Genomic DNA, 27,415 nt, shown 5'->3' with positions numbered 1-27,415 from the left:
CACTGGCCCAAGGTCACACGGCTATCAAAGGGTTCGGCTCCAACACTGCACCAGTGCACTTCCCTGCAGCCTTCACACCTCGGCACCTTCGTAATCCGAGGCTGGACCACGGGATCCCAACAGTTACTGCTCACTGAGCGCCTGCTGCCCACCGGGCCCTGTGCTGGGAACATGACCTGCACCAGCCCGTCCACGCTCGCATTGGCCCTGAGGCAGGCCTACTTTTGGTGCCTTCCGGGGGAGGAGAAGTTTCGTGGTGCATTAGAGCAGGGCCAGGGCGCTCACCACTGCACTACCTGGCTCCCTGTGTGGCAGGGTCTGAGGCCCCCAGACGCCCTCCAGGTGTTCCCACTGAGCAGACGCCCATCGTCTGGAGAGCAGCCCACTTTCTAATTACAGAATCTGAGTGCTGATGGGGGAACGGGGTGGGGGACCCCATCCACGCCCTGGCTCAGGTCAACATCTATGACGTGCAGTTTGAAGACACAAAGTCATTGCCAACCCCACCCGCTGCCCCGTCCAGGGCTCCCTCCTGCCCCCAGGAACTAGCCGCAGAGGGCCTGATTCAAATCTCGGTTCTGCCTCTTGGCAACAGCATGTCTTGAAGAAACCGGGTACACTCTGAACCTCGGTTTCCTCATCTGTACTCGGGATGCTAACACCTACTTCTCCAGGTTCCTGGGATTAAAAGCCGCACAGCGCTCAGCACAGAGCACGACAAACGGGGCACCCAGCAGCCGTTTGCTGCTCTTGGTGCTGTTATTCTCCCCCGTGCTCCGGGGCGGGGCCCTCACCTCCGAGTTCTTTACCAGCAGCTCCCCAGACGGCTGGATGGTGAACTTCTCCTCGGCTCCCGACACAGGCTGGCCATCTTTCTCCCAGGTGATGTCGGGCTTGGGGCTGCCGTGGGCCGTGCAGGGCAAGAGGGCGTGGGAGCCTTCGGTGGCAGACAGGTCAGGGAGGCCAGTCTCGATCACGGGTGGGACTGTGGGGAGAGGGGGTCCACTCGGCCCTGGGCTGGGCTGGGGGTGCTGCTGCGTCTGCCCCAGTGCCCTTGGCACCTGGCCAAGCCTCCAGCGCTGTCCTTCACCCCCCTCTGCTGTCCCCACCAGCTGCCTGGTCACAGGCCATTGCCCGTGGTCTGGACAATCTGGCGACTCGAGTTTGGTGAAGTTAGGACAGGGTGACCCCATTGCACACATAGGCACACACAGCGACTGAAGGGACAGAAATGGTTCTTGCTACTAGAAAGCCAAAATGAATGAGGGGTGACAGGACTAGTGTCCCACGAGGGGCCAGAGGAGGCGAGGGGATCACAGTGACTGTCTGAAGCCAGACCTCGGGTGCACGATGGGAGAAGACGTTTTTTTCCTGATTCCTTCTAGAACCACAGGCCGTGCTGGGGTAGGGGGAGGACACAGTAGGGGGAGGACACAGGGACGTGCTCGCCCAGGACCAGAGCCGGGAAGGGGAGGGAGCAGCTCTCAGGGGCCTTGACGCCCCCAGCTCACTGGGGCCCACCTCGTCCACCTCCCCGGCCCACCTAGCACCACCAGCCGCGTTTTCCCCACGGCGCTGCCTGCGCTGTTCTGAACGATGCAGAAGTAGTTCCCGGCATCCTCTGGGCCAGCCCGGACAATCCGCAGCTGTCCGCTGGGCAGAATCTGGGCATTCACTCCTGGATTTGGTGGGAGGAAAGAGGGGCTGGTGGCGGGGCAGCAGGACCCACCAGGAGGGCAGGAGGGCGGCGTGGGCTGCTCTGTGTGACCAGGCAGCAGGTGACCCGTTGTGGTCACAGGAGGTGGGGGGGACAGAGTGAGCACGGAAGCTGGACGTGGAGTCCAGCCAGGCTGCCCCTCCGACCTTCCAGCTCAGCCCCCGAGGGCTCAGGTGGACTCTCAGGCTCTGGGTGGTGAAAGGAGGTGACAGGGGGTGGGTGCACGCTCTGGGACCTCCCAGTGGGTAGGCGGAGGACCCCAGGAGCATCTCTTCTCCTGGCTTCACACTGGCTGCAGAGCAGGCTCACCTGCAGGCACACTGAGCCCCTCCTTCTGCCAGGCGATGCTGGGCCGGGGGATGCCCGAGGCCTCGCACGGCAGCAGCACCTCCTCCTCTGCCACGGCCCGCACCACGCTGGGCAGCGGCTTCACCACCGGGGAGGCTGCAAAGGAACAGGGCTGCAGAGGTCCCTGGGGACGCCTTGAACACCCAGGCCCCTCCAGCCAGGCGCTGCCGAGCACTGGAGAGAGAGGTCACTAAAGGGAACAAGGGGTTCTGGAACCCTCTGAATGGAGGACACGGGAAGGTTGACTCTTTTCTCCCAAAGAATTCCATCAGGAATGAGATCAGAGGCAGGTCTGGGCCGCCGGCCCCTGGGGCCTCCTCTCAGTCCCCAGCCCCACCTGCCCCTGCTCTCCGCCTGCCCCCTGGCCCCCAAGGTCACCGCTGTCTGGGCCGGGGCCCTTACCTTGCACAGTGAGGACCACGTGCTTGTGGGCCACGCCCGCGGAGTTGCGGGCCGTGCAGGTGTAGCGGCCGGTGTGGATGGGGAGAGCCTGCCGGATCTCCAGGGCGCCTGTGGGTGGGAACAGGTTGTGGAGAGGGCGAGGGCACCGGACACACATCCCCAGTGATGGAGCTGGCAGAGCTCTCCCAGCCCCCAACCCGGGAGTCTTCTGGTCCCTGCCACTCAATTTGCCCCCTGCCCATTTGTCAGCAGCATGGGGAGCCTGGGTGTTAGGCCTGCTCCCTCCCCAGAGCGTAACTGTGGGCAAGTCCCTTCTACTCTCTGGGCCTCAGTTTCCCCATGTGTACAATGAGGAATCAGACAGGAAGATCTCTAGACCCTTCCGGCTGGGATGTTCCAGGACCTGCCACAGCCCTGTCTGGAATGCCTGGCCCATCCATCGTTCCACAGGCCCTCGCCCTGCTATCCTCGCCATGCTCTGCCCAAGACTCACCTCCTCCAGGAAGCCTCCCTGGATTACTGTCTCCTCTGTTCTCCCTTAGCCTTGGGTGCTCAGTAAACACCATTTTAACCTTCTCAGACCACAGGCTGCACCTCAGCAGTCCAGAGAAGTGGTTTCTAAACTGTGCTCCGTGGACCCCTGGGGGCCTGCCGGGTGGGTGAGGAAGGGAGGACCACGGGACTCTGGACCACCCTGTCGCCCCCACTGCGGCCCTGGATGGAACCAGAACCTCGGCTGTTTTACAGTTGGGCTTCCCTGTAACCACTTGTCAGAATTTTGATTTTGTCAAGATTCAACCACTTGGCAATCCTTTGGATCCAAGAGAATTTGAAAACCACACATCTGGCCAGCGGTGCTCAGATTTCATTAACTAACCGACTAACAAATTTAATTTAAATCCTCATAAAGTTGCCAACTTTTTATTTTGGTGAACAAAGACATTTTAAAAGTCACCATCTGCTATCACCTTAATTTCACAAAAGAAATGAACCTGCAACACCAGAATATTAAGAAAGGCATAATTTCAGAATAAAGGACCATCCTTCTAACAAAACTGGCTTTATGAAGACTCTCACACGGCTGTTATTGTCCTCATTTTGCCATGAAACAGCACTGACTTGCCAACTGGCTTCAGGGAACCACTGATGGACATCAACGTTCTAGTGCATGGATGGGGATACTGAGGCCCAGAGAGGGCAAGGGGGTTCTCGCAGGTCACACAGCGAGGTAATGGCAGAGCCAGGCCAGAGCTTTCGTCATGCTCTACCACATGGCCCCAGGGGGCTGCTTTCACACCCTCTGCCCGATCCCCCTGGTGCGCCCTCAGCAGCGGCTCCCGGGGCTCACCCTTACTCACCCGCGGGCGAGACACGATAGCCGCTCCCCCGAACCCCGAGCTGGGTGCCCGCCTTGCTCCAGGACACCACTGGGGCCGGCACACCCGTGCTGTGGCAGGTGAGGACCACAGGTGCCATCTTGGTCACGGTGAAGTCCGTCTGGTCGTCGGCAATGGTGGGGGGCACTGAAACGCAAGACAAGGCTGGGGGCCCTGCCGAGGTCTGCTGGGGAGCGCACAGCCCCGGGCCGGGTGGGTGAGAACTGGAAACAGAGACTAGGACACCAGGTGACAGACGAGGTGACGAAGGGCCAGGGAGGGAGGGGCAAAGGGCAGAAGCCACATTCGCTCACTCAGGAAGTACTTTTTGCTGGGCGTGGGCGACAGTTATGAACCACCACGCTCCTGTAGGAGCCAGAGGCCTGAGGGAGTGGCTCACGAGAGAAGGGAGCTTAGAGTCGGGGAGGCCAGAGAGGGCCTCCAGGGGATGTGGCATTTAACCTGAGATCTGAAGGAAAAGAAGGGGTCAACTGGGTGAAGGGTGTTCATGGCAGAGAGAACAGCATGTGCAAAGGCCCTGAGGTGAGGAACAAAAAGCTGAGCAGCAAGACTGGATCCCAGAGCAAGGCAGGCCATGGGGTGAGCTGAACCTGGGGGCTCAGCGGGGCCAGACTGCACGGGACCTGGTGGGCCCAGGTGACACCTTGCATCCTGTCCGGAGGGCCGTGGAGGGAAGGAGTTCAACCACAGTGAGGACAAGATCAGATTTGGGTTTAGAACATTCTGGATTGGGCAGAGGCCTCTCCTGTAAGCTCCCATGTGCCAGGAACTGTGCTGGAGCCAGGGTCATGTCAGTGCGTGTTGGGCAGATCAGAGAGGGCCTCCTGGAGGAGGTGGCCCCTGAAGGCTGAGAGGGAGCCAGCGCAAGTCCCCGCAGGCAGAGAGCGCACCCAGGGGAGGGAGGGAGGTGCTGCCCCGGCCCTAACTCACCGTGAACGGTCACCTGGTAGAGCCTGCGGGCCTCACCAGCCTCGTTGCTCACCACACACTCAAACTGGGCTGTGTCCTGGAGGCCGGGGGCTGCGAGGAGCAGAGCATTGGAGGGCAGGAGCCTGAGATGGACAGACAGACAGACAGACAATTGTCTGCTGAGTCACAAGCCAGCCATGGTCTCCTGCCCGAGGAATCTGAAGCCAGGGGGGTGTCTGGCCCCCAACCCTGACTTTAGAAGTTTCTTCTAGAAATTTCCACCCCCAAAGGTCTAGCTGTCGAGTTTGTGGGCGACTTTAATCTTCATCCCTGTTTCTCTGTGACCCCATGTGTTTTCTACGATCGCCACTGCGATGACCTCTAGGATGCAGCAGCGACCACATCCAGACCCCTGACCAGGATGGCTGGCATTTTCTGAACACCCACTGTGGTCGTAAAGCTCCAGGAGCCCCTGGCACCCAACACAGCAAATCCTGGGTGAATTGACCCATGACCTGGCTCCTCTAAGGCTCCCAGGGGTCATTTAAGGATGAGCTGCATTTGACAGACGGGGAGAGCGAGGCTCCCATGGGTCCAGCTCAGCCCACAGGAACGTGGGCTCCTGAATGTTTTTAAACAGTGACTGTAACGGTTTTCTGTTTGGCTGTGTGTCCCCCCACCCGACGCCCTGCCAGGCATCTCGGTGTAAGGGTGCCCCTCTGAGGTCGGGACCCAAGTTCTGGTGCTGGCTTCGGTGAGACTGGAGCACGGCCCTGCCTCGTTTCTGACCCGGCGCGCCCTCCGTGAGACGGGCGTGCCCTTCCCCACCCGAGCGTCTCCTGACGCCATGGGCAGGCACAGCTCAGTACCGGTAGGCGCCCTGCTGCGGGTGGAGGTCCAGCTTCTGTCCGTCCTTCCACCAGACCGCGAGGGGCCTGGGGGAGCCGCTGGCCTCACAGGGCAGCAAGGCGGGGGTGTGGGCGGTCAGCGTGAGGTTGGAGGGGCTGGGGGCGATGGCCGGAGGCTCTGGGAAGAGAGAAGTCGTCAGGAGACGGGGTGCAGGATTGGGGGAGGCCAGGCGCTACCACCTTCAACCCATCCCCGAGGAGGCAGGAGAATCCCCCCCACGGGGTCCTCCCACAGACTCCCAAAGCCGGGGTGATGGGCCTCTGCTCACCCCTGAGGCTGGCGTCCCCCCCAACCACCTCCCCTTGAAGGAGGCCTCCAGGGTGCAATTCGCCACCAGCCCCACCCAGGCCCGGGCCCACCGGTGCCACCTCCACCAGGGTGACCGATTGGAGTGGAAAGAGCAGACGAGAGCTCTCAGGTCAGGGGTTCTGAATCCCGTCCTCTCAAATGGTTTACGTCTCGCACATGTTTTATCGCTCACTCAAATAACAGTACAGGACTAAGTGTGCGTAATATATGCATAAAAATCAATATGCATCTTTTGAGTGTGCATGCTCAGAACTTTTTACAAATGGGCTTCACGGTCAAAACATTTGGAGCCTGTTGCTCTCAGCTCCTGACAGCTAGGATGACTCAGAAACTCAGCAGGCCCCAGCCCAGACAGAGGGTATATGCCGAGGCAAGGAGCACACTTTCCCCTGTCCACCTACCGAAGACCCGGAGCTCACGGCCCTGCCGATCGGAGCCCGCAGAGTTGGATGCCAGGCAGAGGTAGTGGCCGGCATCCTGGGCGAGGACTGGCTGGATCCTCAGGGAACCCTCTGGCAGAACCTGCAACCTGGAATACAGGGAGGGGTTGCCATGGGGACAGCAGACCAGAGAGGCCCTGCGAGGGGCTGCACCCCGGGTGGAATCTCCAGCAAGACCTCCCTCTGCCTCCAGCCTTCCCAGAAAGAGGGTCCTAACTCAGCAGTCCTACATCCATGAGGCCAAGGTCAGAGGGGTCACGGCCAAGGGCAGCGACCACACCCCAACCCAACATCAGAATGGGCAAGAGGGGCTGCTTTGGGCCTCCCGTGCTCCCACCTGGGCCTGGCCTCTCCTCAAGAGCCACCAGCAGGGGCACCCCTGCTCTTTAGGAGAATGGCCCCTGGATCTGAGCACCGCCCCTTCCCAAGGGCCAGGTCTGTATGGTGTAACCCCGCCCCCGGCCACCACCGATTGGACTGGGGATGAACACGTCACTCAGGCTGGGCCAGTGGAATTCTCTGCCCTGGGAATTTGGAATTGGGATCCACAGCCAGCTCTGCAGGCTGTGTGAACTGAGCAGTGACAACTTGGGGGCTGTGGGACCATCTCTGCCGTGTTCACAGAGAAAGAAAATACGGAAAACCGGTCTGAGAGGGAGACATGGAGCCCATGCACCCAGAAACAGAGCTTAGCAACCAAGAGTCAAAACCAGACAGATGGACAGACAGCACCCGGGCTCTCGACGCCCTTAATGAGCGGGCACGCCTGTGCTTGGGTTCTGAGAAGACCCGTGTCCTGATGGTGCAGCCATCTTTCTGCTCCGACTGCCCACATGGGTTTCTGTTTACAGCCCGCAGAGTCACCTGACACCCTCCCAGTGCCCTGCCCTTCCAGCTCCCACCTGGGGCTCCCAGGATCCAGGGGGGCCCCGTCCTTCCGCCAGCTCACAAGGGGCGGGGGCGCACCGTCCACCTGGCAGGGCAGCAGGGCTGTCTGGTTCACGGAGGCATTCACTGTGGGTGGTCCCGGCCGGATGGTGGGCACCGCTGGAGAAGGGCACAGAGGAGTGGGTGCTGGGAGCCCGTCACTCAAAGGGGGGTGGGCGGGTGGGCGGGCTGGGGCCCACTCACTGTGGATCTCCACGCGGAAGGCCACACTGGTGCTGCCCGCGGCGTTGTGGGCTGTGCAGCTGTAGTTGCCGCTGTCGGCCGTGCTCAGGGCCTGCAGCTGGAGGAACCTGCCGTGCTCTGGGAACTGTGTGTGGGCGTCCGCCTGTACAGCGCCCCCCCCGAGTGGGGAGACCCTCATCAGCGCTGGGCCGGGCCAGCCCAGCCCCCAGAAACCAGGTGAGGAGGACCAAGCAACCGGTGGGCCAGACAGTGGCCTCTGCCCCATCCCAGGCTGGCCTGCAGCCCCTGACTTGATGCCCAGGACCCTTGGGGGAAACAGGCTCCTGTGGGAGGGAGCAAGCACCCCGCCCCGGGAGCTCTGCCCCTCGGGGATGTTGCAGGGGGCACTCCAGCTCAGATCGGGTCCACAAATCGGCCCCATTTCAGGGGTGAGCACAGAGAACCTCAGTAACAGGCCCCAGCTCACACAGTCACCAAGCACAGCTCAAAGGTACAAGGGGAAGGACACAGGCTTGCCTCAGAAGCCCTGGGTGCAAATCTCAGCCTTGCCTCAGTGTCCCCACCCATAATGTGGGGTGACAATAATAATGGGGTGGAGAACGTCAGGACAGCAGGTGTGCAAAGTGCTGGCACAGAGCAGGCCCTTGGCACCGGGGATCCAATCTGGTCAGGGTCTGGGGCTTGAGAGGGACAGTGGGCAGTGCCCCTGGGTCCCCAGCCTGGCACCGACCTGTAGCAAGACGCCATCTCGGTGCCACTCGATCTCGGGAGCCGGATCCCCCTCCACTGAGCACTCCAGGACTAGCTGCCCTGGGGCCAGGCCAACCACAAAGCGGGGGCCTTGGGGCCCAATAATGTTTGGGGGGGGCTGGGCAGGGAAGAGAGGGCATGAGAGATGGACTCGCCCCTGCAGGCCCCATCCTGCCTCCCTCTCCCGCCTTCACCCTGGCATCCCCTACCTTGAACCCTGACCCGGAAGCTCTTCTCGGCTTCGCCAGCAGGGTTCTGGGCCAGGCAAGTGTACAGCCCAGCATCGCCCACCTGGGGATGGAGCAGGGTGAGCAGCTGCCTCCGGCCCCAGCCTGCCCACCTCCTGATCTGGTTTCCTTCCTACACAACTAAGGACCCGGGATGCAGGCTCGGGCCTGCTGAGGCTGCCATCTCGCCTTTCCAACCAACTCATTTCCCGCTCTGGGATGTTTCTTCTTTATCTCCCGCTCACCCTTGCTTTAGGGCTACGGTAAAGCCTGCCTCCTCCAGGAAGTGCCCCATGACTGCACCAGCCCTTCTATGGCTGGGCTGGGGATTCATCTGTTTTCTGCATCAGCTTGGTTCTGGCCTAGCTGGGAGCTGCCAAGGGCATGGCCCAGCTGGGTCATCTCCACAGCCTTACACCCCACACAAAGGAGGTGCTCAGACAAACTTTGCCAAGTGTTGCCAGGTCCCTCCCCTCCCCTCCCCCAGCCTCATCCCCCAGTGGGCGTGGCCGCAGCACCTGCACACCCTCCACCCGGAGCACCCGCCCGGCCCTGCTGCTGTCCTCCGGCCTGCTCAAGGCCTGCCCGTCCTTATGCCAGGTGACATTGGGTGGGGGGGTGCCCCGGGCATTGCAGCGGAGCTCCAAGGGGGCACCAAGGGTCAGTGACAGCTCTGCAGGCTGGCCCGAGTCCTCGATGTACGGGGGATCTGCAAGACACGCGACCCTGGGTCAGCCGTGGGGGCTGCACACAGAGGGCAGGGAGCTGGGATGTGTCCCCAGCCACCCAGCCTCCGGATGCTGACAGCAGTTGGGGTGGGCTGGGCTTGGGCTGGAGGGTCCAAAAAAAGTGAAAAACTACGGGCCCATCTCCCTGGGACAATTATTTGTGCTTCAAAACCAACAAGGACTTGGTGTGGAGGGGAACGCACAATTGACACCAGTCTTTCCAATATGGCACAAAACTTGCAAAATCTTGTGCTTGAGATCTAGGGCTCTGCCCCCAGCTTTCAGTGCCTCTTGTCCCTGCTTTGCGAGGTTTGGGGTACAGACCGAGGAGCACAGCCCCAGGAACGAAGCACCCCGGCCGCCCAGCCCCTGCAGCAAGGTCAGCGAGGTGTCCCACGTGAAGCGGCTGTTCCCCAAGCCCCCCTCCCAGGCGGCTACCCCAGGAGGGGCTCCCCTCTCTCACCGCCTTCTGCATCGCCCCCAGAGCCCCACCCTCCCCGCCAGGCCCAGAGAAGCTGACGCTGGGGCAGGTGACCCACCCATCACTGTCAGCTGGAAATGCCTCCTTGCCTCCCCCGCCTCGCTCACGGCCACGCAGGAGTAGCTCCCGGAGTCACCAGCTTCCGCGCTCTCCAGCAGCAGGCCTGGTCCCTGTTCGAGGCTCTGGGACAACAAAGGCTCCCCATCCTTCATCCACGACACTAGGGGTGGGGGGTTGCCCCGGGCTTCACAGGGGAGGAGCACCGGGGAGCCACGGACCACTGCCACGTCATTCTGGAACTCCACTGGCTCCAGGACAGGGGGCTCTGCACAGGGCAAAAGTGTGGGCAAGAGTCATTTTATTCCTCGCCAGGCAGCCCTCACCCCTGGACCTTTACACAGGCTGCTTCTATTGTCCTTCTTCTGGACAACTCCTTCTCATCACCAGTCCTTGGCTTGGACCTCACCTGTCCTTGGCTTGGACCTCACCTCTTCCAGAAAACCTTCCCTGAGCCCTGGAGGCCAGGTGCCCGCCTCTGTGCTCTCACGGAGCACTCTCCTTCCCCTGGGATCAATTAGTGGCCTGAAATGCCGATGTCTCTTTACAGAGTTGCTTCCCGCACCGACCTCCTGGTGTCAGGGGCCACCTCTGCTCACTGCCGCATCCCTGTGCCTGGCAAGGGCCTGGCACACCACAGTGTCCAACGAGTACTTGTGGGGCCAAAGGACCCGCTTATTCCACCCCCTGCACCGTACCGTGCACCTGCAAGGTGAAGTTCCTGTCGGCCACGCCAGCCGGGCTCACAGCCACACAGGTGAAGATGCCAGAGTCTGCCAACTGCACCTGGGAAATCCTGAACGCCTCGGGAGGGGAGAGGGAGAGAGAGAGGCGGGCTTGGTGGAAACAGCCCCTCCCTTTTGCATCCTGTCTCCCAACAGCTTGCAGCCCGAGGGGCAGCTGGGAGACACAGCACAGGCCCAGCTGTGGCTGCCGGGCCCCCAGAATCAAGCCCCAGCTCCCCGCCCGGCCCGGCTGCCTTCTTCACCGGCTCCCTCTGCAGCCGGACGCCCTGCTTCCCACGTTCCAGGGCCTCCACGTCCCACCCCTAGGGCAGCCTGCTAGCACACCCCCTTCTAGAAAGACAATCCCTGTTTGCCTTCAGGGCTCGCCAGAGTTGCCTCCACTCACTGTCTCCACTGTGTGTCCCTCCACTTTCTCTTGAACCCCCTTTCGCCCCTAACACTCCTCCTGAGCTGCTTAGTGTCCCTGGTGACCCTGAAGTGTGTCTTCACTGGGCTTCCGGGACAGCATGGTCCTCCTGGATGTCCTCCTACTCCTCCTGCCCCCCCGCCCTGGCCACCTGGGGTTCCGTTGCTGGGTCCTTTAGACTGGTCCCCAAACTAGTGGCCGGGACACAGTCCACACTCGTTCCTCGGGGCTGCAGCCACTCCCCGCCTCCAGCGCCTCCTGTTTGCTGATGTCCCTGAAGGTCTGTCTCCTGAAATCCCGAGTGGAGCCGCGACTGCCGGCTGCCCTTGTCCCTGATGTCGATGAGCCCCTCCACTACCGTGGTGAAACTCCTCCCCTCAGTCCGCCCCTCCCACAGGGGTCCCGTCTCAGACAACAGGCCCGCAGCCTTCCAGGTTCCCAGATAAAGCCCCCAGAGTCGTCCTCAGCTCCTCCATGCCTCTCATCCCCCACACACTGCCAGCTCTGACGGCCTCCGCCACACGGCTCTGATCCAGGCCACGTGGCTCCCCTAACGACCCTCCCCGCTCTGCCCTTGGCACCACAGTCTGTTGTCCACACAACAGGCAGAAGGGTTGTCTAAAAACCTAAGTCACAACCCAAAAGAATTTAGAGACTCAAACAGACAGTACATTCACCCATGATCACAGCAGCACATTCACAAGAGCCAAAAAGTAGACACAACCCAAGCGTCCATCGACGCATGAACGGATAACAAAACGTGGTCCATCCACAGGATGGAAGATGATACGGCCACAAAAGGAAGGAAATCCTGACAGGTGCTACCACATGGGTGAACCTTGGGGACAATCATGCTAACTGAAATACGCCAGACACAAAAAAACAAATCACTGACATGAGGCCCCCGGAGTCGTCAGATGCATAGAGACAGAAGGGAGACGCTGGGGCTGGGGCTGGGGCCGGGGAACGGGGCGTGAGTGTTTAATGGGGACAGAACTTCAGTGTGGGAAGATGAAAGAGCTCTGGGGACGGATGGTGGTGATGGTCGCACCACAATGTGAATGTACTTAATGCCAGGGAACTGTACACTTAAAAATGGTTAAAATGCTAAATTTCATATTATACGTATTTTACCACAAGAAACAAGAAAAAAATGTCGCATCATGAGGCTTCTCTGTGAAACCCTCCCAGGGCTCTCCCTATCCCTGTAGGAAAACCCGTCTTCCAAGGACGTACAAGGTCCTTTGTCCCCTGGCCTCCTCCCACCAACACTCCCCGACTCTATTCCTTGAACACACAGGCACATGCACGCCTCATGGCCTTTGAATTTGCTGTTCCAACACTGCCTGGAAGCTCCCTCTCTCACCTCCTTCAAGCTCTACTCAAGTGCCACCTTATCCGAGCACCTCTCGCTGACCATCCTAAAGTGGCACCCTCCACTGCCACCTCCCACCCCCTCACCCTAGTTTATTCTCCGGAGCACACATCCCTTGTGACATTTCACTTTTATATCTGTTTATTTTCCCTCCCTCCCTCCCCGAGGCTGCAGGAGCAGAGGCTTCATCTTGCTCACTGCTCTATCTTGGTGCCTGGAACTGCACCCGGAACAGCAAGGACTCTGTAAGTGTTGCTGAAGGCATGAAGACTTCGCTCAGGCACCTTCTTCCAGGAAGCCTTCCCTGATTTCCTCCACCCTGGGTCAAGCTGAGTCGGGTGCAACCTGAAGCTGTGCCTCCCTCCCTGGGCTGTAAGAGCCTGAGGGCAGAGGCCACTGTCATCTCTGGGGTTCCATTTGGGAGTGGGGTCCTCTCGTTCTCCCCCGTCATAAACCTCTGCACGTTTATATTATTTTTATTCTAAAAACCATTCAGATGTGTTTTTAAGCCCGAGCTGCATGAAGCATGTACCTGGGGCCTGTGATCTGCAGGTCAGTGGGCCGGGCAGCTGCTCCCTTACCTGAGGGTGCGGCCCGAGCTGTGGAGGTGGGTGCGCTGGGAGAGCGGCAGGGGCAGGCCGTTCTTGAGCCAGCTCATGCGGATGGGTGGGGAGCCCCGCACGGGGCACGCCATGGTCACCAGCTCCCCAGTCCTGCTCACCAGGGTCCCCGCGCCCTCTGCCCCCTGCTCGATGGTGGGAGGCACTGTGGAGGGCACGGAGAGAAAAGAAGAAAAGAGAGGCAGTGAGGGGGTCTGGGGAGGGGACGTGGGCTCCTCCCAGAGAAGCTCCAGGAGGTGGCACTGACACCTAAAATTTTGCTGCAAGCAGCTATCACATCTGGGGCTTCAGAGCCACACCCACCCCAGGTGAGGATGCAGCCCAGGGCCTGGGGGACATAGCCACACCCTGTGGCCCTCTTCTCATTTCCTTTATCCCCCGACTCTCCTGCCGCCCCCTCAGCTGGGGTGGTTGTGCCTCGTCTGAGGCGGGGGGCGGAGGCCCGGAGGTCAGACAGTGGCCTGGCTCACGGTGTGGGTGTGGCTGCGGCCTGAACCAGGTCTCCTGCATCCCGGCCATCCCGGCCCCCCCAGCCCCTCTGGATGCCCCAGGGGAGGCCCCGCGACGGTCGGGCAGCTCACCCAGCACGCTCACGGTGTGCAGCCGGGCGTCCTCCCCCGCCGCGTTGCGGGCCACGCAGGTGTAGGCGCCCGAGTCCGAGGCCCTGAGGCCCTTCAGCACCAGGGAGCCGCTGTCCAGGTAGAAGCTGCCAGGGAGGGAGAGCCAGGGCGGCTGCGTGAGGCTCCGCGGGCCCCACTGGGGGCGCGGGGAGGGCACAGGCTGGGCCTTACCGGAGGTGGGGGCCCACGCCCTGGCCAAGCGGGGCGCCGTCCTTCAGCCAGGCCACCTCGGGTGGCGGCTGCCCGTCAGCCTCGCAGTCCAGCCGCACGTCCTGCCCCTCCAGGATGTTGTGCTCCTGCGTGGCGCCCGAGCTCTGGATCCGGGGGGCCACTGTGGCAGGGGCTGCGGTGAGGCCCGGGTGGTGGCAGGGCCAGGCGTTGGGGAGGGGGCACACCGGGAGGGGCATAGGGCGCAGACGTACCCAGCACGGCCACCATGAAGTCCTTGCGGGCCTCAGCCTGGGCGTTCTTGGCCACGCAGGTGTAGGTGCCAGCCTGGGTGGGCTGCAGGCGACTCAGCTGGAGGCGGCCGCCCCGGGAGACCACACCATGCGCCACGCTGCTCTCTGTGGGATGGAGGGGCGTGCCAGGCCTTCACCTGCACAGACCCACTGCCCCAGGTGCCGCCACTGGGCCCAGACACCAAAGTCACATGACTCCCTGAGCAGGTGCCTGTCCCCCATGCTCACAGGCTGCAAAAACCCTAGGAATCATTGAATAATCCACGTCCTTCTTGTGCTTGTAGGGAAACTGAGGCCCAGACAGCGGCCAGGCCTCCTGCCATCTCCATCACCACCTTCCTCAGCCTGGTCTCTTTGATTGCTCTATTCCTTAAAACCTATTTCCTTCCACTGTGACATTTCTTCCCAAGGGACCCCACTCCCTTCAGGGTCCAAGACTTGGTCCTCTTCCTGCTGACTCTCAGGCCCACCTCACCACCCACCCTCCCTCCAGCTCCCTGTTCCACTGATGGAGGCTTCCAATTGAAGTGAGCCAGCCGCTCACTGTCCCCCAGGCAGGTCACGCCAGGGGCTCCCCCTGGGCCTCTGCTCAGGCTGCATGCCCACCCCCAGCCTGGAACGCCTCCCCCTTCATTCTCTCGGCTGCATCTCTGCCCTGAAGCCGACTCGAATTGCACCAGCCCAGGCTGACCTGCCCTTGCCCAGACCCTCGCCTGCCCAGCCAGCCTTTCAACACATAATGTCTTGAGCACCAGCTACATGTCCAACTGTGACTCGGGAATCAAAGATGAGTGGGACGGTCCCCGTCCTCAGGGAGCTCAGGGACAGTGAAACAGGCACAATCCTGTGTGATCAGCCCCGGGAAGCCCCTGACAGAGCCGGGAGATCAGGCAAGTCTTCCGGAGGAGCCGAGCCTCACTTGAGGCTTGGAGGTGAGTACGAATCAGCCAGGCGAGAGTGGAGGCGGTCTGGGGACTCAGGGCGGGTATGTCAGGGAGGAAGAAGCGTGTGCCGAGAGCTGGAGGCAAGAGGGAACAGGGCCTGAAGCAATTCCCCTCCCAGGTAGATACCAAAAAGAAAGGAAAACATACGCGCACACAAACACCTGAACACAAACGGTCACAGCACATTACTCATCCGAGCCAACAGGTGGAAACAACGCAAGTGCCCATCAACTGACAAAAGGATGAAGGACAAGTAGTACATCCACCCAATATTACGTGTGGATATGGAACACGGGATATGCAGCCATAAAAAAGAATACGGAAAAAACAATTTGATTTAATTTTAAAAAAGAATGAAAAACTGACACATGCTACAATACAGATGAACTTTGAAGACGTGATGCTAAGTGGAAGAAGCCAGACACAAAAGGCCACATATTGTATGATTCCTTTTATATGAAATGGCCAGAAGAGACAAGTACATGGAGACAGAAAGCAGGCTAGTGGCTGCTGAGGGCTGGGGTGGGGTGGGGTGGCGTGGGGAGGTTTGAGAGGAAATGGGGCATGAAGGGAAATAGGTGTGGGGTTTCCTTTTGGGTGATAAAATTGTTTTAAAATCGATTGTGAGGATGATCTGTGAAGATACTAAAAATAATTGATTCATACTCTTTAAATGGCTGACGTAGAGTATGTGAATTACATCTCAATCAAACTGTTACAGAGAGAGCGGAGGGAGCGGGGCGTGTGCAAGGAGCAAAGAGCAGCTGGGCCTGTCTGAGGCCTGGAGCTGGACAGAGAGGGGGCGCTGGCCCGGACCCGCAGGGCCTCCTGGGCTGTGGGCTGTGGTTCTGAGGACTAGAGCCACAAAAGGATTCAACAGACAAAGGGCCCCCTCAGAGCTGCACTTTGAGATCCCTTCTGCCCTGTGTGGATCCTGCACTGGAGGCACGGAGCGGGCCAGGAGACCAGAGTGGGGACTGCTGCCCTTACTCGGGGGTCAGTGGTGGCTAGAATGGGGAAGGCCGTGGGTTGAGAGCAGTGGGCTGGCCCCAGAGGCATTTAGCAGCCTACACAGTGATGGATTTGCTGACTGACCGTGCAGGAGGAGAGGAAAAGAGTGAGGCCAGGATGAAGGCTGGGCGAGGCTGACCGATGGCCGGGCCAGGGCAGAGCTGAGTTACTGCAGGAGGAGCAGTTTTGGGGGCCAATGCCAAGCCCACGGTCAGGCCAGGGGGGCCCTCCACACCCACCCTGCATTTCCATCGTGTGGGAGCCGACTGTAGGCACAAACTCAAGATGACTTTGAGCCCCCGTGGGAACAGTTCCCCATGTTGAGATTTCAAGGGCCAATAATGTTGAAAGACAAACAGCAGGTGGGACCTACAGGCTGCTGGCAGCCTTTCATTTTGCCCGGTAGGAACGGCGAACAACCATCAACTCCTTCTGTTCTCACTGTTGTTTCATTAAATAAAGGAATATTTGGCACTAAAAAGTTAAGAAGGACGTGATGCACTCACCAACGGGCATCCTGTCCTTCAGCCAAGTGACAGCAGGCGCAGGGACCCCAGTCACGTCACAGGTCAGGACCAGAGGGCTCCCAGCCACCTGGCTCACCATCTCCGTCCTGGGGTTCTCAAATGTTGGGGGCACTGCAGGAGAGAATCCAGGTCCCCAGAATGCTAAGACTGGGCCTCCCACTTCCTTCCTCTCAGGCGGGTCAGGGGTGCCCGAGGGGCCCTTGCCTGTGGTCACGAGTTGACATCTTATGCTTTGCTACTGATGGAGACAATGGCAGCTGCCATGTCCCCCAGGCAGCTCTAACGGGCTCCCCCTCACCCCCAGCTTGAGCCACACCCAATTAAATGCCATCTGTGCTCTGTCCTCAGGCTGGCGGGACAGGCCTGACGGGCTCAAGATGGAGGTGACATGGCCCCAGGCCTCCGAGTGCCTGATCTCTGAGGGCTCCCGCCCCAGTGCTCGCGGGCCTGGCCTGGGCCCAGCACTCTACAGACGTGGTCATGGCAGTCTGTCCACTGAGCGCTTCCCGCTCCCGAGGGGCAGGTGCAGCCTTTAGCCTCTTTTGCTGAAGACACACCTGAGGCTCAGGGGGACAAAGACACGCTATGGAGCTCACAGAGCAGGTCACAGGCAGAGTCCTATTTGGATCCTGGTCTTTAATTCCGGATCTTGTGCCCTCAACACTCGGCAGCCCCGCCTCTTTCCAGCTACTGCCCTTCCCACCCCTGGCGGCCCTGTGCCGCTGGGGGTCCCATGGCCGTGCCCGCAGGCTGGTCCCCAGCTTACCCTGGACAGTGAGGACGAACATCCGCATGGCCTCCCCGGCCGCGTTACTGACCTTACAGCTGTACAGACCTTTATCCGACACCTGGGACAGAGAGAGCACGTGGTGATGGTGGGCACAGGCTGGGTGGGGGGTACCCAGGGCTGCCCCAAAACTTGTCCCAGAACCTTCCAGAGCAGGGACTCCCCACATACACTGGACCTGCCTGGGAAGCCAAGGGGAGGTGGGGACTTTCCCAAGAGCCCCAAGAAGCAGGAGGACGGAAGCTCCAGACCCCCACCCTCCCTGGGCCTGCCTATCAGCCAAGCCTGAAGGGAAAGACCCCCTGGCTGTGGGGATGGAGCTGGGCCAGGACAGCAGAGCCCGGGGTGGATCTGCAGAGAGGCTGCAAATATTCATCCAACAAATGCTACGTGCGTCTCATCCACACCAGGGAGGGGGGCGGAACACCCCAGGGAGTCATAACCAGAAGGGCTGGGAAGAAGCTTCTAGATCCCAGGGAGAGTGAGGCAGGCTGTGGGGAAGGGACCTGCTCGAGGTCAGTCTGTGCGTCAGGTCTGAGGCAGATCTGGAGGCCTGTGCTCTTCCCATGTCTCCCAAGCTAGAGGCTACTCATCGCCTTGGCTTGGGGTCCCACAGGCACAGGAGGCAGCAGCCCCCACACCTGCCACACAGCTGCCCACAGGCCCCCCCCCAGGCTCACCACAACCAGAAGGTGACACCTTCACAGCTGCTCACAGCTGCCCATGCCACCAGGCTGCTCACCTGGGTGTTCAGGATCTCCAGCCTCTGCCCAGCCAGCAGAGTCTGGGTCCGCTGTGCCAGGACCAGGGGCTGCCCATCCTTGTACCAGGTCACCGTCGGCTCTGGGAACGAGTCTGTCTCACAGCTCAGGATGGCCTTGTCCCCCGCCCGCACCAGGACCGCATCTTGGGAGCCTCTGGGAGCCTGCCTGAAGGTGGGGGGAACTGGGGTGGGAGATGAGCAGAGTGAGGCACTGTGGCCTTCTCTGTGTCCTCCCCAGCTGCAGCCACAGGTAAACAGCTTATGGAGGCCCACAAGGGTCACACAGTGGTCCCCACCCCTGGGGCCGGCACAGACACAAGGAGAAGGAGGAAGGGAATCCAGGCCAGCATGCCAAGGACCTGGGGGGCGACCTGGGAAAAGCCTCCTGCCCTCTCTGGGCCTCAGCCTCCCAGAGGCTCCAATGGCTCTCCTGGGCTCTTTCCTACACAGGGCAGCCCCCAGCTGGGTTAGAGCCCTCTGCGGGGGTCCCCGCAGCCCCTTGTCTCTCCAGCAAACCAATGCAGAAGTCTCCACCCCCGGCCGTGAGCCCACAGGACCTGGTATGGTGTCTGGCGCACAGTAGGTGAACACGCACCGATGAATGAACCAGCCCTGGGGCTAGAAAGAACCTTCCAGTGGGTCCTGGCTGGTGACCTCTCAGGCCAGCTTTTCCCCAAGAGGATTCTGAAGACCAGGAGCCCCGACACAGGCTTCACGCCCAGAATCACATCGCCAGCCAGGCTCGGGAAGGGCCGTCCTGGGCCAGTTCCTGTGGTTGTTTCACTGTCTCCTCCTCAACCCAGAGCTCGCCACGAGCCAGGCACCGGGCTAAGTGCTCATGGGCCATCATTTAACCCTTATACCAACCGTCACCTTACAGGTGAGAGACCTGAGGCTCATGGAGGGGGAGCGATTTGCCCAAGGTCACAGAGCAAATGAGCGCACAGCTGAGTTTCAAACCCAAGTGTATCCAACTCTACAGACCAGGATCTTAACCACCGTGCCTCCCGGACATCGTTGCTGCAGGAGCATGTGGGGCGCCCCAGGTTCCCCCGGGGCCGGCTGCCCCTGTGCGGGCTGTGCCGCCCGAGAGGTGTGGGGCTGAGGGCTGACTGAAGGAGTGGGGACGGTGCAGGCAGGGGACAGACAGGACGCACCCAGCACGCTAAGCTGCACCAGCTTCTGGTCTCGGCCGGCAGCATTGAGGGCCTCACACACGTACGTCCCAGAGTCCGAGGGCTGCGCCCGTGACAGCTGCAGCGTGTGGGTGCCTGTGGGGGAGCAGCCCCTCGCACCAGCAACCGAGCCCCAGCCCCCAGGCCCCACCCCACGATCCTAAAGCCCTCCCAGGCTCCCAAGACGGCCCCAGGTTTGGGGAAGCAATTCTGGCTCCCCACATACCCTCAGAGCTGGGCCCCAAGCCTCAGTTTACCCACCAGGCAGAAGGAAGACCTCCCCTCCCAGGGAGAGGGCCCGGCTGTCCTTGTACCACGTGACCTCGGGGCTCGGGTGAGCGTGGATGTCACAGGGGAGGGAGACGCTGCTGTTGAGGATGGCGGTGACCTGCTCCGAGTTCAGCCCTGTGATGCGTGGCGGGACTGTCCCCGTGGCCACCGGGATAAAGAAAGACACTTGAGGATGCACACTGGCAGGGGAGCAGAGAGCCACAGAGCGAAACACAGGGCCTTTACGAGCTCCTGGTGCTTCCGCTCGGCACATCGGCACGCTTCGCAGCAGCACGCACTGCTTATAACTGTCTTACAGACGAGAACACGGGGGCTCAGAGATCAGAGAGGGAGAGTCACTTTTCCGAGGCCACTCAGCTGGTCAGGGGCAGAGCCAAACTATCTTGAGGTTTGAGTCCTAGACTTTGAGTGCTCAACACTGTCATCCCTCTGTCCCTGAGGCCACAGCTGCCCCACATCTGGAGGCAGAGCTCACAGCCCCTGAGGTGCATGCATCATAAGAATGCAGCGGTCGAGAGGGCCTACCATGGGGCGGTGAGACCCCGCACCGGGTGACCTCCCTGAGTCTGTCTCCACAGCTGTGAAATCAGACTAACCTCCTAGCTCGGCTGGAAGGGGTCAGCCCAGGGGAAGTGCTCAGCCCCATGCTGGGCACAGGAAGGGCTCAAGAATGGTGCTGGGGGCCTCAGAGGAGCTGTTTTCCGGCAACCTCTGAAATTGCTTTATCATCTGGGGTTGGCCCCTAGTCATCAGGGTCCCCCAGTGCCCTCTGTCCTAGGATACGGCTGGTGCCGGGCTGGAATCCCTGAACTCGGAGCACAGGCCCGGAGCCCGGGACACTGGCGGCACCAAGGCAGTGTTCCTTGGGGAGGGTCAAGGCGCTGCGTCTGCCTGCGCAGGGGGAACCCGTGAGTGGGAGCGGGCCCAGAGCACTGGCTGCTCCTCGGCTGGGGAACCCCAGGATGCGGGTCGCCCGCTCAGCCAGCTCACCCTGCACCCTGAGGGTGAACAGCTTCTCCGCGGAGCCCGCCGGGTTCTCGGCCACACACATGTAGCTGGCGGCGTCGGCCACCTCTGCCGTGGACACCTGCGGGTGCAGGGAGGAGGCGCCTGGAGACGCTGCAGGCCTGCCGGCCCTGGGCCCCCCGGAACCTCTGGGGGGGGCTCCCTCCCATCCACACCAGGCAAGGCCAGCACCCAGAGGAGGCCCTGCAGGAGGCCATCATTGTTGACATGCAGCAGCACGTAGAGGGCTCCCCGGATGCCCGCCCCCTGACCTCATCCGCTAGGACTTCCTGTGACATTGGGGTGGGGGGCAGTGCGGTTGGTGCTGAGAGGTTCCATGTAACAAACCAGCTGGAGACGACAGCCTCCCCTAGCTGTGGCACGCGTGTGTGTCCCTTCAGGTGCTGTGCAGCCCTGTGCCTGCGGGCAAGGCTCCTCACAGAGGAGTGTCCGGCGGCTGAATTAAGCCCCCGGTGGTCTGACGTGGTTTCGGGCAAACAGCCTCATTTGGCACAGAGGAGGGCAGCTCCTTGGTTCCCAGACCGGCAGTCGTGAGTCGCAGCAGCCGCTGCCTTGGCCCGAGCAGGGGGCCGCCCTGACCTGCAAGACCTGCCCGTCCTCCAGGACCTGCAGCCGGGGGCTCGGGGAGAAAGGGAGCCCGTTCTGGAGCCACGAGATGGTGGGCACGGGGTTGCCCAGGGCCGGGCACTGCAGGGTGACGGTGCTGCTGGCGTTGACAGTCACCTCCTCCACCAGCTCCTCCGTGTCACCCAGGATCACAGGTGGGGCTGGGGGTGGGGGAGAGGAGGGTGAGGAGCAGGTGGCCTCCCTGGGAATGGTCCCTGGGGGTGGGGGTGGGTGTGGAGGCAAGAGCAGCACTTGGTGCCAGGCGCTCACGTGGGCTCCTATTGCCCTGTTCACTAAGATGTCCCAGGCCCTGATGCAGCTAAGGAATCTGGGGCACAGAGAGGGCTGTGATTTGCCCAAGGTCACACAGCTCAGAAGCAGCTCATCTGGAATTTGGACTGGGTGCTGTGTGTTTCATAGCCCAAGCTCATAACCCCTACATCATCAAGCTCCGCGTTGAGGAGGCAGGAGGCCTGCGCTCTCCCCGGACCCCTTCAGGAGGGAGGCCCTGCGGGGCCTGCAGGCCCGAGACCCCCCGCGTGCTTCCCGGCGGGGCCACTCACTCAGCACCATCAGCTCGTAGTGCAGCCAGTCCTCGCCCACCTCGTTGGAGGCCTTGCACGAGTACCTCCCGGCATCCTCTGCACGTACCAGGGGGATCTGCAGGACCCGGCCCCCTGCGGGGACACGGGGACAGAGGCCTGAGCAAGGGCCAGAAGCCCACTCTGTCCTCTGGAGGGCACCCGGATCACCTCACTGCCCCGCCTCATCTGTGAAAGGGAGAGAGTCTGCCGGCCCCACCCAGGTCGCGGTCGGGTTGGGGGCGGGGGTCGGATGCAGTGCTGTCACGGCCTGCTGTGTGCCAGGGCCTGGGCCGGGCATCTTCCTGGCCTCCGCCTCCCTGTGCTGCTCCTACCCCCATCTCACAGATGGACAAACCGAGGCCTCAGCAGTGCTGAGCCCAGCTGTGCAGCGAAGGCAGAGGGAGGGGCAGAGAGCTGGGCGCATGTCACGGCCTGGCTCTCAGGAGGCAGAGAGCGGCTCCCTGGCGGTGGCGGGGGGATGGGGTGTTGGGGGGCGTCACTTGGGACCCTCTGTGATCAGGAGCCAGCCAGGGCTGACCCTGGATCTCTAGGGGGCTGGAGCTGGTCTCTAGGGGGTGCCAGGGTGGGGTCACTGTGTGCTCAGGATTCTGGGTAGGGGGACCGCCAGCCTGGGCTGTGGGGGCCCTGCTCCTCGTCCTCCTCTCCCCACCAAACAGGAAGAGAACCAGGAGCTCACCACTCGCAGAGCCAGAGGACAGAGGCCCGGACTACGGGGGCAGTGGCCGAGGCCGGAGGTCACTTGATGTGTGAGATTAATCTACAGTCAGGGTCAGAATAAAGGTCAGCTTGTGACCACAACCACTACGTGTCCAGGACTAGGGGTCAGTGGCCAGAGTCAGAGGTCAGTGGTGGGGTTGGAGGTGAATGGCTGGACTGGGGCGTCAGTGGCTGCAGCCAGGGTTCAGTGGCTGGCTGGGATTGACCCACGGTCAGGATCCGAGTTAGGGATCAGATGTGACTGAGCTCACTGTGTGCCCAGGATGTGGGTCAGTGTCCAGCTCAGAGGGCAGTGGCGAAGTGAAGGGGTCAGTCTGGGCGTTTCCGACAGGAATAGACAGCCTTCAGTGAGCACTGCCTCTCCCGGATGTCCAAGGGGCCGCTTTCTTTTGCAAGGACCAAAGTCCAAAGCCTGGACTGACCCTGCTCCTTGGAACCCCGGGGGACCCAGCTCCCCTCCCGGGGCCAGCCCAGCATGGCCCACCCGGCAGGACACGGGCTGATCCCAGCCCGGAGACCAGCCAAGTCCCTCAGGAGACCACACGGTCTCTGTGCTGGCATTGCTGCCATTCTGCTCTCCCAGGCGCTGGGCCGCAGCCCTGGGCACCCAGGTGTTTCTAAGCCCCAGCCCGGAGCCTTTTAATGAAAAATGGTTCACAAGAACTATTCTAAAATAAAAGGCCTGTTTTAAAAAATTAGGCAAACTTGAATAAATATTTAAAGTGATATCAAGAATAAAAAGGTCACCTGAGCCATGAGCGTGGACCCCACTGTGGTCCTCAGAGCCGAGTAAGAGCCCCTTCAACCCCCGGGGTCTTGAGCTCTTCCCAAAGGAACCGGCTCCCCCTCCTGGAGAGGCACCAGCTTTGGCCGATTATTTCAAGATGTTACCAAGCCCAGAGGTGGGCCTGGCCCAGGTGAGAGTCTCTGTTCTAACAACCCGAGGCAGAAGGGGACCCCGTGCTTGCCTTCAAACAGGTTTACAAAAGGCCGCTAAGGCCCAGAGTGGTCACATGCTCTGCCTGAGGTCACACAGCAAGCAGCACACAGGATTGCTCAAGGACTCGTAGAAAGGCGGTTGAGACCAGCTGTGACGTGGGTATGACCCTGGCCCCTGCCTGCTAATGCCCGACTTCTCCGTGCAGCCCTGGCCTACCTTGCAGAACAGACACCCCGTCCGTGGCCGAGAGGGGCTGGTCCTCCCTGTACCAGGTGAGCTCGGGGGGTGGGACGGCGTTGGTGTCGCAGTACAGATAGGCAGGGTTGTTCTCCACGATCTCCCGGTATTCTGTCACCTCACCCCGGGCCTCTTCCTCCCTGATCTCGAGGGCTGCACTGGCGTCGCCCATCTTCTGGAACATGGGGGGCACTGGGTGGGGGGCACAGCCATTAGGACACACAGCTGAGGGATGGGGACCCCCCTCCGCTCAAAGAGACCCCCAGCCCAGCCTCCCCAGGGTGCGGATGCCACCATTTGAGCCCATTCCTTAGGTCAAGGCAGTTCTTAAATTCACTCACTCCTTCAACACGTGTTTACTGAGCAACGACTATGCCGGGCACCAGGACAGGTTCCTGCCCTCTGCAGCTCGAGTCTAACGGACTCAACAGACATGCTGACACTTTTCAGGGGAGGAAGCCAGACACTAACTTTAGCCAGAGCTTGTCTCCGGGAGCACACAGGCACAAAATCCTCCGCTTTTAGAAGTGGAGGAGGCCCTCAAGGCCACCTGATTTGATCACCCACGTTTACAAAGGTAAAACTAGGGCCCCGGGGGGAGGTGACGTCCCCAGGTCACAAGGTCAGTTAATGAAAGAGCCCATGCCAGGACTGTAGGGGCCAGAGAGTGACGAGAAAGGGCATGGGGCCCAGAACAGAGTCCTCCTGGCAGGCCACTCGGGAAGCTCTGGGACGCCCCCAGCCACACTGACCCCAGGCCAACACCCCACCCGCTCCCGCCAGCCCCACACACCCTGGATGAGCACATGGAAGTCCTGGTCGTCCTCGCCAGCCACGTTGGTGGCCACGCACAGGTATCGCCCCGAATCCGAGGCCTGTGTGGGCTGGATCTGGAGCAGCCGGCCTTCACCCAGCACGCGGAGCCGCTGGTTGGGGGTCACAGGCTGGGGGGAGTGAGTGGGGGAAGGGGGGGACAGAAATGAGGGGGCAGAAAGCACCCAGACCAGGGTACTTCTATTTTAACAAATTAAAAAAATATAAGCTAAAGTGATAGGAACACCCTGACAGCTTTGCAAAATCCATATAAGTTACAAACGGGAGGAGAATTAAATGGGTGAATGTAGACTTTAACGTTCATGAGACTCATTCCCTATAAAGAGTTGGATTTCTAATTAAAATATAAAGGGTGGGGCAGGGCCCAGGCCGGCTCTGGGGCTAGGTGCTTTGACCGCCATTTCTGGAAGGTTCCAAGCAGAACCAGAGGGACCCAGAGGTGAGAGCCTGAGGCCGCTCAGGGGGTCCCGTGCTCACCTGTCCATCCTTGTACCAGCTGATGGCGGGCGGGGGCGCGGCCCGGCACTCACACTCCAGGGTCAAGGTGCTGTTGACCTTGGCCTTCACTTCCTTCATGCCGACCTCCCCCGAGGGGTCGTCTTTGGAGATGGAAGGGGGGACTGAAAACCACAAGGGGGTCTGAGGAGCAGGCCTGAGGAAGGGGTGCCAGGACCCTGCAGTCCCCCTGGCCCTAGGGCAGTCCCAGAAGTCGGGGGGCTGGGTCCTGAGAGTGGAAACGGACCGCTCCCGTGGCTGTTCACTTAGGGGAGAGCGTTTGTCTGCGACGATTACGGAACAGGGAACTTCTTGGGGTGACCTCTGGGGACCCTAGGCCTCAAGTTGCGGGAGCGGCAGTGAAAGTGGCGGGAGGAAGCCAGGAGTGGGTCTGGGTGTCCAGGTGGCCCGAGTCCTGACTCACCATCCCCTCCTCCTAGTGCCTGGTTCTAAAATGGGGAATGACGCCCAGTGACTGTCAGAGAAGACAAGCCTCTGGGGTGTCAAGTGCGGCCCGGTGCCAGGGCCCCAGGGTCCCCGGGCAGCCTCCTGCCCACCCAGGGGGAGCCCTGGAGGGTCTCTGACTCACTGAGGACCTCCACGTGGTAATTCTTCACGGCCTCCCCAAGCTCGTTGGTGACCACGCAGGTGTACTGGCCCGCGTCCTCCTCCTGGGCATTCAGGATCTGCAGCCCGTGGGTACCTGCTTGGGGGGCAGCAGCCAGGGTCACCCCCAGGCATGAACCCAGGCTCACCAGTCCCTTCCTCTGACCCAGCCCGATGACACATCACCTGACCCCTGGCTCCTCCCCCCGCAGAGGGCATCACCTGGGAGCAGCTGGATGTTGTTCGAGGCCTCGAACGGGGCCCCATCCTTCATCCAGGTGATGGTCGGGGAGGGGAAGGCCAGCGCCTCGCAGATCAGAGAAATGGGGTTGTTGACGGTCACGGTCACCTCCTCGTCCGCACTGTCCTCGCTCACTCCCAGGATGGTGGGAACCACTGTGGTGGGGCGGGGAGGATGCTGGTGAACAGACACCCCCAACCCTGGGCCCAGGGATCCCGAAAAGTCTGACCCTGGGCTTAGCTTCGAGGCTTTTGTTATTGGCATTACGCAGATGGGAAACCGAGGCTCAGAGGAACCCATGCACTCCTCTGACTTCAGGCCGGGGGACCCAGAGCCAGGCTCTCTGTCACCAAGCAACGCCACGGGGAAGGTGGACAATTTCTGTCTCAATTTCCCCAAGAGCCTCTTACCATCCAGACTATCTATGAAATTACCCAGAGCCTTCTCAGCTCTGTGGTTCCAATTTGTACGGCTCCCCGAGCGGCGTGGGGGGTGTGGGGGGTGGAGGGTTGCTCCCTGCCGAGTAGAATGGCTTTACTTTCACTGGTCCTAAAATTTCCTCCTTCTGCGTCTGCAGGGGACTCTCCTCGTACCACTAGCATTTTTAGAAACAGACGTCACTGAGCCAGTCTGTGTCCCTCTCATTTTCTAGGTCCCTGTTTCTCCAGCCTGACAAGACAGCTGGTGCTGCATTGCCCTTGGAAGACGGACAGCCTGGAGTGAGCCTTGTCACCTCTCTAGGTCTCAGAGCTTCATCGGTGACATGGGGACAAGCACAGCTCCCACCTCCTAGGGTTGTTGTGAAGATTTAAGCGATCAGGCCTGTCCAAATGCCTGGCCCATGATAAATGTTCCACCAATAGAGCTGCTACTATTATTTCTGTTGTGGTTGAACTTGGAGAAGTGGAAGAAAAAACAGTGGGGCACTTTGTGCGAAGCTGGTCCCCTTGGTTCTCCGTCCTGCCAGCACCCAGGGTGGCCGGGAGATGCTCAGCACTTACCCAGAACGCCAAGCTGGAAGTGTTTGGTCTTCTCCCCGGCGGCGTTGGCTGCAATGCAGGAGTAGCGGCCGGCATGAGACAGGTTGGCCTGGAGGACCTGCAGGAATGCTCCATCTGGAGAAACATGGTGGGTGTCTTCACCAGCCAGGGGCCGGCCATCTTTGAACCATGTGACCTTGGGCTGTGGGTGGCCTGGAGGCAGAGGAAAGAGGTAGGTGAGACGATTCAGCAGGATTTGACCAGGTCAGCCCAGAGGTGGCAGGCTGCTCCAGGAAGGGGCAGGGCACATGGATTGTCCATCTCAGTCCAGAGGCCCTTGGACCAGGGTAAGACACAGAAGCAGTTACCAAGCCTGGCCTGGGCCCTTTCCTGTGTGGTTTGATTGCCTTTTCTTTACTGAGGAGGGCGCAGAGATGGCTTGGTACAGACAGGTAAGACAGAAAGACAAGGTATTCCTTCCATCCATCTGTCCAGCCACCCACCCATCCATCCAACCATCCATCCATCCATCCATCCATCCACCAACCCATTCATCCATCCATCCATCTATCCATCTGTCCATCTATCCATCTACCC

The 27,415-nt window shown here is 60.9% G+C and overlaps 1 protein-coding gene across 10 annotated transcripts in view; it reads right to left on the bottom strand.

The window, feature by feature from the left end:
* Positions 1-27,415, bottom strand: part of HMCN2 (hemicentin 2) — a 155,427-nt gene that overhangs the window by 30,549 nt on the left and 97,463 nt on the right. For 9 of the 10 annotated variants that reach the window (XM_046674598.1, XM_046674527.1, XM_046674536.1 and 6 more), the window contains 33 exons: positions 26,840-27,031; positions 25,820-25,993; positions 25,581-25,694; positions 24,974-25,116; positions 24,456-24,606; positions 23,642-23,854; positions 21,727-21,840; positions 21,137-21,324; positions 20,522-20,618; positions 19,502-19,663; positions 19,223-19,336; positions 18,045-18,247; positions 17,282-17,363; positions 16,495-16,626; positions 13,995-14,138; positions 13,744-13,903; positions 13,534-13,658; positions 12,914-13,097; positions 10,504-10,601; positions 9,807-10,073; positions 9,058-9,248; positions 8,522-8,603; positions 8,293-8,429; positions 7,563-7,704; positions 7,334-7,478; positions 6,393-6,520; positions 5,643-5,799; positions 4,795-4,916; positions 3,826-3,990; positions 2,468-2,575; positions 2,027-2,161; positions 1,544-1,678; positions 795-985 (listed from right to left, as the gene is read on the bottom strand). In XM_046674598.1, the coding sequence (XP_046530554.1) occupies positions 795-985; positions 1,544-1,678; positions 2,027-2,161; positions 2,468-2,575; positions 3,826-3,990; positions 4,795-4,916; positions 5,643-5,799; positions 6,393-6,520; positions 7,334-7,478; positions 7,563-7,704; positions 8,293-8,429; positions 8,522-8,603; positions 9,058-9,248; positions 9,807-10,073; positions 10,504-10,601; positions 12,914-13,097; positions 13,534-13,658; positions 13,744-13,903; positions 13,995-14,138; positions 16,495-16,626; positions 17,282-17,363; positions 18,045-18,247; positions 19,223-19,336; positions 19,502-19,663; positions 20,522-20,618; positions 21,137-21,324; positions 21,727-21,840; positions 23,642-23,854; positions 24,456-24,606; positions 24,974-25,116; positions 25,581-25,694; positions 25,820-25,993; positions 26,840-27,031 (4,895 nt within the window). The remainder of the gene's footprint in view (positions 1-794; positions 986-1,543; positions 1,679-2,026; positions 2,162-2,467; positions 2,576-3,825; positions 3,991-4,794; positions 4,917-5,642; positions 5,800-6,392; positions 6,521-7,333; positions 7,479-7,562; positions 7,705-8,292; positions 8,430-8,521; positions 8,604-9,057; positions 9,249-9,806; positions 10,074-10,503; positions 10,602-12,913; positions 13,098-13,533; positions 13,659-13,743; positions 13,904-13,994; positions 14,139-16,494; positions 16,627-17,281; positions 17,364-18,044; positions 18,248-19,222; positions 19,337-19,501; positions 19,664-20,521; positions 20,619-21,136; positions 21,325-21,726; positions 21,841-23,641; positions 23,855-24,455; positions 24,607-24,973; positions 25,117-25,580; positions 25,695-25,819; positions 25,994-26,839; positions 27,032-27,415) is intronic. The other variant, XM_046674570.1, reaches the window with a different exon arrangement.

The sequence above is a fragment of the Equus quagga genome, chromosome 1 (genome assembly GCF_021613505.1).
Source record: "Equus quagga isolate Etosha38 chromosome 1, UCLA_HA_Equagga_1.0, whole genome shotgun sequence".
NCBI classification, from domain to species: domain Eukaryota; kingdom Metazoa; phylum Chordata; class Mammalia; order Perissodactyla; family Equidae; genus Equus; species Equus quagga.
The sequence above is the reverse complement of the archived record's forward strand: the minus strand, read 5'-3'. Positions and strand labels throughout refer to the sequence as shown.